The sequence below is a fragment of the Eptatretus burgeri genome, chromosome 1, assembly GCF_056783735.1.
Source record: "Eptatretus burgeri isolate ZD-2024b chromosome 1, Ebu_testis_v1, whole genome shotgun sequence".
Taxonomy (NCBI): domain Eukaryota; kingdom Metazoa; phylum Chordata; class Myxini; order Myxiniformes; family Myxinidae; genus Eptatretus; species Eptatretus burgeri.
In genome coordinates this window covers 86580987-86590622 of record NC_140961.1, presented here as the reverse complement: position 1 = coordinate 86590622, position 9636 = coordinate 86580987, and the positions used below count along the sequence as shown (strand labels likewise).

Here is a 9636-nt window from a genome sequence, read left to right as displayed (position 1 = left end):
GAGTCATCAATTTCACACAAGATGGAATTTTTTTGTGAAATTCATTGTGGTTCGATTAGACCAATGAGTGCATGAATAGGTGGGGTCATCTGAATGTGGGTAATATGGCACACCAAACGTTTGAGATGTGTTTAAAAGAAAATGCAGAGGAGCACATGCCATTGTGATAAATACAATATCTGGGTGTATGTAGTCTTTGTCAGGTTAGAATCTGATTATGAGGGCCCGCTTGCTTGTCTAGCGTGTGGGGGTTTAAGGGTGAGCCAAGTAAATGTTTACTGGCGGACTAAGACTGGCAGTGAGATGTTTCAACGTCTTTCATAAAAATGTTGATTGTTAATATGTAGTGCTTGCATCCAATGATTCTGTATATCCAGACTGCAAATATTAGTGGTGGGCCATGCAGGTGTGTGCGCATTAAGGCCCAGATGGATCAATTTGTTTAATCGCTAATTTTGAATAAGTAAATGGTCTAAAGTACTTTTTTTCATTTTGGTAGCTAATGGTTGGATGTTTTTCTATGCAATCTTTCACTCTTGTCAAAGAAGTATGACCAGTTTTCTGCTTGAAATGGATTTTGTCTTTCGTGGGCCTTATTACACAGAATGACCGGATGAGTAAATGAGAATGAGTGTGCTTGAACAGGCCACAGGAGAGGAGATGCATTTGGATGGCTTACTTAGGTCAAATGTCTTCAACCAATGTTCAATCATATCTTCAGCAGCAATGTCTGGTACAAAGGGCAGAATTGTGCACAGTGCCTGAGACCTAAATGACATTTCCAAATGCCGGTGACTTTTGTACATATGTCTGTTTTACAGCGTGTTGCAAACTGAGCTCTGTGGTTATAAATGCTCGACTGGGGATTGGAGACTCGTTTGTTTAATTTTGTGCGGAAATGAAGTGCGGGAGGAGAGGAAATCATATGGTTCTCGCGTGATGTTCAGGAAGGTGTTGTTATCCTGCCAGCTGCTTTGCACAACGATTCTCGGTGGTTAATTATCTCGAGATTTTTACTGTGATGATTGGTGTCATTGTTTTTCTGTTATGTAATGTCAAAACCATCCTGCCATGTAATGTAAAGTTTTGCATTTTACGGTTACAGTCTTTGTGTTATGCCCTTCCATTAGGCCCATCAATGCTTGCACAATGATTGCCAACTTATGGTTCTTTGTCCATGCTCCATCGTTTCAAATGCTGTTCGAGCATCTAACAAGGGAGTCTTTGGTATACACAAGCTTACCATTTTTATATCTTTGGGACGACTCGACTGGGGTTCGAACCACTGACCTCCTCGACTCAGAGCGGATGCTCTAAAAAAATTGTTTGTTAATTAGTTTTCTTTATTTATTTATTTGTTCATTTATTTACGTGTTGGTTTGTTTGTTTATTCATTTTGTTATTTCTGTATTTATAAATGAGACTCATGGAAGAGTGAGGTTAACATGGGGGTAAAACACAATGTTGTGATAGTGAGGCAGTTGAGCCACAGTTGGATGTAAAACGGTCAACTACAAGTACAGTTTCCTTCCCTATATTTGTGCCGAAACGAGGTATAAATGGTTTTATCTTCCCCAGCATCAAGTTGCACTGCCAGATATTCCACGAGCCTTGACTTTGTGAAAAGCTAAATATTTTTCCATTCCTCTTAAAAATATGTTGCAGTTGCTAATTTCTGTTTATTTATGTTTAGCATATCACTCTCTTGATATGTATTAATTTCGAGCAAATCCCCTTGATATGTATTAATTTCGAGTCACTTTGCTGATAGGAATACTAAGGGGGAAGGGGGGAGAAAATGTGGGGGGGGGGGGTGGGAGAGAGGGGTCAGGGAGCAACGAAGAGTGGGCTCAACATTTCTCTTGTATTCCATACCATGAAAAGAACAGGTGAGACTGTCCACTTATGAGGAAAGAGCAACGGTGTTGTAATTAGTTGCAGTCCTTCAAAAGTTAGGAAGTGAGATTGCATTACCAGATTGACTGATTGTTTGGACACAACTGAGGTCGTGGACAAACCGATGTGGACTCGTCATCGAGGTTATGAACCCACTGCTTGGAAGTATTCTGGGCAGAGAGGATCAAAACTCCGATGAAGAAGGTAGCCCAGCAGATGAACCAGCCAGTCAAAGAATCAATCGGTTGCAAATTACGAAAGTTCTTACCTTCAGCATCAACTATTTTCAGGTACACAGCCATGTACTATTAATATAAGTATACAGAGTTGAATAATTATTCATGTAATTTATAACGTCTTCAAAATGTTAATTTGATCCAATAGGAATATCCGTTACTGTTCGACACATTATTAAATTGACTATTATTGGTGAAAATTTTGTTTCAATTAGATAAATGTTTGCAGAGAAAACAGAGAAAATTAGCACGGATGGGCAGACATACACACGTATGTATGGACAGACAACCTGAAAACATAATGTCACCGGCGACTTCATCAGTGGAGGCATAAAAATGGTATTGGTGTCAAAGCCAGTGACAAATTGCAAATTGTGAGAATGTAAGATGTGAGAAACGTCTTTATGAAAACATTCTTCAGCTTGAGTGCTTGGTTCTGTGACCATCTGGGACCTGTGAGAGAGAAGGGGAGAAATAGAGCGAGAAAGAGGGAAAGGAGAGGGAGGGAGAGAGAGACGTCGGGTATGAGGCAGGAAGAGGGAGTAGCATGGAGCAAGAGAGAGAGAGAGAGAGAGAGAGAGAGAGAGAGAGAGAGAGAGAGAGAGAGAGAGAGAGAGAGAGAGAGAGAGAGAGAGAGAGAGAGAGAGAGAGAGAGAGAGAGAGAGACAGACAGACAGACAGACAGACAGACAGACAGACAGACAGACAGACAGACAGACAGACAGACAGACAGACAGACAGACGCACATCTTACAATACATGCACAAATCTAATGTTGAGATAATTGATGTTGTCGATAAATATATGAATTGTTATTATAATAAAATTCACCAGAAAATATTTTGTTGAACAAAGTCCTTGATGTCATCCAGACTCTATTCTCTACTCCACCATCAACTATCACCCTGGTGTTTAGCTGGCTTGGTGAATCATAACAATATAAAAATCTTTATTTTTCCACATTCATAGGAAATCCTCTTCAGTGACCCAGTAAATTCAAAATATCATAGAGAAATATACAACATCCAAAGGAATAAGAACGACAAGTATAATATGGAAGATGGACTTCAATGTGTGCACCGTCCCTTGGATGGATGTTAAACTGGGCATCCCGTCTGCCCGCACAAGTTGGTGGATCTTAAAGATCCCACAATGTCCTTCACAAAGAGTGGTAGAGCTATTACTGGCACCCTGGTCAAATTACAAGTTCCTGTTCCAACCTATAGGGAGGCACTGCATCAGTGGCACAGCCATGCTCCCCTTCCCCTCAGCAATGATGCAAACCAGCAGCCATGTGCTGCACCCAAAATTATTGCATGAACTCATCCATACCAATGTGCAATATATCACGAGCCCTAACTTTTTTCAGTTACAATGTAAAGTTTGCTGGTCAAACAGAAATATTTCTCTAATGTAAAGCTAACAACACTGTCAATTTTCCGCATGGTGCCTATCGTGTACAGCCTTTTTTGGCTGCTGGTTGCATCACTGGTTAGGGGAGCGGCTATGCCGCTGATGCAGTACCCCTATTACCAGCACACTGGCGCTCATTTCGCCGACCTCAGGATTACAGGCTGAGTCGATCCCCTGGTGTTAATTCAGTGGCCAATGGGGCTCGAACTCAGGACCCTAGGAATCCACCACCCTAACCGCTAAGCCAACGCCAGACTTGCCACATGGTGTACGACCATCAAGCGGCACCTGCCACACCTAACCCTGTATAGTTGCACAATCAGAGAAACTGATATAAACCATTACTGGTCAGCAGCCATGTATTATATGCATTGTAATCAAGTGTTATAAAATATGCACAAGATGGTCTTTTCAAGCACACTGAACTTAACAGTTGTGTTGGTTTTTTTTTTTTTGTCTTGTAGGTATACTCTCTCTACCAGTGCTCTTTCATCTACTCGAGGAGGAGGCCCGACCCGGTGCAGTGGCCCCATACGGGCCACAAGAATTGCGGGCACTTGAGCAGTCATTACTGGCTACACACGTTGGCAGCGTGGCGGAACTTGGTGAGAGGAACAAAAGTAAAAAGGATAATGTTTGGGCCACAATGATAGAAAAACATAGATATGGAAAACGTACCGAGGGGCATGAGTAAGTCAATGAGCTTCATCAATTTTCATTTGTAGTTTTATCAGGTGACAAACAGCACACTCACTAAACAATAGGAAGTTGGCGATGAGACCACTCGTGCTAAAATAAGGAGCATCGACGTTGGTTTGTGTACAATCAATGAGTTTGGAGGGTGGTCATTGTCTCATTCCCGCCCACGTCGTGGGTGATTAGCAGGAATGAACTAAAAAGTGTGTGGGTGGCAGTGGAGGTGAGTGCTCACTTTGTTTTTTAATTTCCAGCATACTGGTGACTTTCTTTTTTTTCTTGTTCAAACCATTGTTGCTGTCGAGCTGAAGTTGTTCAAAGCACCTGGAATTTTGTTTTTTTAAATTGAATTCTAGGGTATCGGGCTTTCCTATTATGTTTTCAGCGAAACACTCAAAGGTTCACAAGAGAGCAACAGCGGAAGCCACCACCCTTCACATGTCCTACCAATGAACCTCAATGGGCGTGATGAGATTCTATCGGCAGCACACCACTTATTCTTCTTGCTAACTAGATCCGTAATTATCTGTTGTTTACTCTTGAACAAAAACCAGTGGGAATTGGCTCCTGTTTGTGCAAAGAGCTGAAACAGGCTTTGCTGTGTTATGGAAAACTCAGGCCTGTGAATCCTGATTTCATGACCTTTGCACTTTGACCTTGCACCCCTCCTGAGTTTATCAGCAGAAGATAACTATACATTTGTGCTGCTTGTAATAATTTTGTTTGGTGTTCCTATCTGAGCACTTGTATCGTGAGGCTCTGGCCCCAGATTCAAACCATACACAGTGTGTTGATTTGCTCTTTGTTTCCTAATCTGGTATTTTTTTTTATTACAAGGAAGAGATTCATGGAAGAGCGAGACGACAGAGGGCAAAATGGCAACAACCTGATAGAGGGGCAAGGGGGCCACATTAACTCAACAAATGAGGGAATTTATGAATAGAAAAAGAGGGGAGATATGATGGAAGGAAACAACATATCCTGCAAGTAAGAGGGTCAGGTTAGGTTGGGTTTATTGGTATGGTAAAGATTGTTAGAAGGAATGATGGATGACATAGGATGGTGTTGCACTGATTGCTTAATGCTCTGGATGGAAGAGTATGATTGTACAGCTTCAAGAAGGCAGATTCCACAAATCTGAAAAAGGAGTTGAAAGTGATCAGTTAGGCAGTAAGTTGGGATTTTGGGAGTTTAACCAGGTGGGGATGAGTCAAAGAATGCGTACATCCTGGAGGGGCTTATGGAAAGGGTCAGATGATTGAGAGAGTCGAGAGATCAGGACCGGAGGAGACGTCATTTGTTTTAACTTGATGGTAAGGTATGTTGATGTTTCTCGATGGGATTCTAATTCATGTATTATCTTGAACAATTTAAATTGTGAACTGTTAGTAATAGAATTATTAGTGGACACCTGAAATATGCAGAACTCGTCCTTTCACACTTGATATCCCGAGTTTATTTTTACCCTTGCACTCCTCTAAGCATGATCAAAATTTGATATGTTGATAAATGCAATAAGTGTGGGCTCCACACACATACACACAAACACATACATATGTATACACACATATATATATATATATATATATATATATATATATATATATATATATATATATATATATATATATATATATATATATATATATATATAGTTAGGGAAGTAGAAGGATGAAGGTTGTATTATTTCCAAAAGAGAAGGGCTTTCAAAAATTACAGTATTTTCAATTAGATAACTATCAGAGCCTATCCGTCGCTTCGCTGATGGACCAATTCGTCATCCAGTTTGCCAAAAATGGCTACATTGATTTGTTACTTAAAAGATGTGGTGGTGCATAATCGAGGGAAAGTGAAAGGGAGAGGGAGAGAGAACGGTGTTTATATGTATTGATTGCAGAGCCGACCTGTTTCTTAGCTGACAGACCAATTTGTCGTCCTGTTTGCCAAAAATTTTGGGCAAGAAGGAGAAGGAAAAGAAGACAAATTTACCCGTGCATAAAGTGCTTTAACCCCTCCCCCGCACCCCTCCCTGTTCCCGTCCTTATGTCCCACTCGCCCCCTCCTTTACTCCCCCTTCCCCCCAGTTCGTCCTGATGTCCCTTCCCACCAGGAATGTCTCACACATGATGACAGGCTTTGACAGGCTCCTCCATTTTGGGAGTGGGGTGGGGGGGGGAGGGGAAGGAGGAAAAAATTTACCCATGTGAAGCGTTTGATGATTGATGATGTTGAAAGTTCCTTTTGAGCCAGATGTATGTAAATATTTTTTCACATCCACACTTTCTTACATCAAATTTCTTACATTTAAAGTTTAATCATGTACACCTGTTTGTATTTGTGTAATAAGCCTTATTGAGGAAGCAGGAGTACATTTACAAAGAGAAGGATTGGAGAAGAACATCATAAAGAATGTAATGGAGCAATAAGCAAATTCAGGTGAAATGTTCACGTTCGTGGACAGCATGCACGATAGATATGAGGGATTTTAATTCATTCTTGACACTAACATCACCCCAAATTCTCATCCATATCTCTATATCTATGCCTGCACCTCCTCCAGGTGACCTTGTATCACGTGCCATGCACCATCTTCAGCGACGACGTGTCATGGCGGGTCCTGGTACCAGCCCCTCATCCACTCGTCGACTACCAGCATTGTGTTGGGCACCTGAGGCACTGCACGCACTGTATTACTTTATGCGATGCCCACAGCGTGAATGTCTTGAGAACCCAAACTTGGAACCACCAAAAATCACGCTCACTCATGAAAGGTTTTGCCAACATGCACATTTTGTACCACAGCATGCACACCTACTGTACCTCTGATATTGATAAAAAAAAAATACATTTTAAAAATTACGTTTATATCACTCGGTTGTGTAATTTTTGTTGTTTATAGCCATAAATTGGTTGCCTTAGCTGGTGATTCACGAAATTATAATCACTTTTTTTTTCTATTTCATCTGGATGATAATGCTTGTCAATATAATTTTGTGACGCATCCAGAAATCGAGTTAATGAAGATAAAACTAGAAGGGCACTTGGTAGAGCGCATACCTCCCGCCCTGTAATGTTTGAACAACGAGAACATTTTGGGCCCAATACATTTTTGAGATATCGTGCTATACAGGACTATATTGTTTTTGACCCAAACTCTCAATGGTAAAGAATCACTTTAAAAACTAAATAATTATCGTATCTAGATCCGGATTCGGATCTTCAACAAAATCAAATCAGTTCTTCCGCGTCTCATACCAAAGGTGTTCACCAAGATTCGTCCGAATCCGTCCACAACTTTTTGAGATATCCTGTCCACAAACAGACAAACAACCAGACAAACAGACAGAAACGGGTGAAAACATAACCTCCTTCACCTTCGGTGTCACAGATAACATGAATATCATTCCATGATTTATTTCCTTCATCCAAGACAAAGGAATATGTTGAGGTCCGGCATGCTTGGCCTGTGTAATCTCCGAGGAAGGCCAACTTATGGCAGTAACATCAGACTGAGCCAAAGTCCTTTCGGTGCTATTGATTGAGTTTGGTACATCTTCACTCTTTTTCATATTTTGCTATTTTTTTCACATTTGAGGGCATTCTCTTGAATTGCATACTGCTGCTCTGAATTAAATAGCCTTGTATCAAGGAGTACTAAAATATTTTTTTATTCTGGTCCAGTATTGAACAACTGCCTGGTTTACCAAACAACTGCCTGATATGTGGGATATTGCCATGCTATGTGGGATTTCAACCGGAATTGCCGACATCGTGAGTCAGCGGTTTCATGTAGGAACACGAACAGGCCATCCCCGAACAAGCTATCTCTCAAATTTGACCATGATGTTGTGTGTTCTCCCACCTGACTAGTTCGAATCTCCAACCACAGAGTCCTTCATCCATCGGCTAACAACTACCATTAGTGGGGCAACTTAGCATAACAATTGTGCATTTTGTGAGGAAAGCACCAAATTTGACACACTAGTAGCCTAACATTATGAACAGATTTGGATTTTGGGCCATCTCAAATTCAGCTCCTGATGGCTGTGGCAGCCATTTTCCACTGCCATCAAAAATTTGAGATGGCCCAATATCGAAATCTGTTTATAATATGTTAGGCTACTAGTGTGCCAAATTTGGTGCTTTCCTCACAAAATGCACAATTGTTATGTTATATTTAGCTAAGTTGCCCCACTACATGAGTAATTTTTTTACTTACGAAATCTAAAGATTTCGTAAGTATATTGATGACTTCCGTTTCTGTTTGTTTGTTTGTTTGTTTGTATGTTTGTTTATTTGTTTGTTTGTACGCACGATAACTTGAGAACGGAAGAAGCTACCAATGTCAAATTGCACCACGTGATTCAGGAGGGTGATGGCTAGTGCTGATTAGATTTTGGTCAAAATCGGTCAAAGGTCAAGGTCACAGTGAGGTCAAATATTCGATTTTTGATGGTTTGGTACAGATAACTCGAGGAGGAAGAAGCTACCAATGTCAAATTCGACCACGTGATTCAGGAGGGTGATGGCTAGTGCTGCTTAGATTTTGGTCAAAATCGGTCAAAGGTCAAGGTCACAGTGAGGTCAAACATCCAAAAAATGATAACTCCAGAACGGAAGAAGCTACCAATGTCAAATTACACCACGTGATTAAGGAGGGTAGTGGCTAGCACTGATTAGATTTTGGTCAAAATTGGTCAAAGGTCAAGGTCACGGTGAGGTCAAACATCCAAAACATTCGATTTTTGATGGTTTGGTACAAAATCATCGTAGAAACTTCTAGTTTGCGTCGCCACCTTCTCGAGAGACAGCTTTTATTAGACAAGGTCAGAGGTCAAGTTGACGATTTCGTAAGTACCAGTCTATGACTGCTTTTTACTTACGAAATCTAAAGATTTCGTAAGTATATTGATGACTTTCGTTTCTGTTTGTTTGTTTGTTACTTACGAAATCTAAAGATTTCGTAAGTATATTGATGACTTCCATTTCTGTTTGTATGTTTGTTTGTTTGTTTGTTTGTATGTTTGCTTGTTTGTTTGTTTGTAGGCACGATAACTTGAGAACGGAAGAAGCTACCAATGTTAAATTACACCACCTGATTCAGGAGGGTGATGGCTAGTGCTTATTAGATTTTGGTCGAAATCGGTCAAAGGTCAAGGTCACAGTGAGGTCAAATATTCGATTTTTGATGGTTTGGTACAGATAACTCGAGAAGGAAGAAGCTACCAATGTCAAATTCGACCACGTGATTCAGGAGGGTGATGGCTAGTGCTGCTTAGATTTTAGTCAAAATCGGTCAAAGGTCAAGGTCACAGTGAGGGCAAACATCCAAAAAATGATAACTCCAGAACGGAAGAAGCTGCCAATGTCAAATTACACCACCTGATTCAGGAGG

General features: G+C 40.8%; 1 protein-coding gene across 2 annotated transcripts in view; it reads left to right on the top strand.

Moving 5' to 3' along the window:
• ABTB2 (ankyrin repeat and BTB domain containing 2) overlaps positions 1-9636 on the top strand; it is a 234954-nt gene that overhangs the window by 106868 nt on the left and 118450 nt on the right. For both annotated transcript variants that reach the window (XM_085890955.1, XM_085890947.1), the window contains exons 3-4: positions 4010-4150; positions 6802-7012. In XM_085890955.1, coding sequence (XP_085747081.1) covers positions 4010-4150; positions 6802-7012 — 352 coding nt within the window. The remainder of the gene's footprint in view (positions 1-4009; positions 4151-6801; positions 7013-9636) is intronic.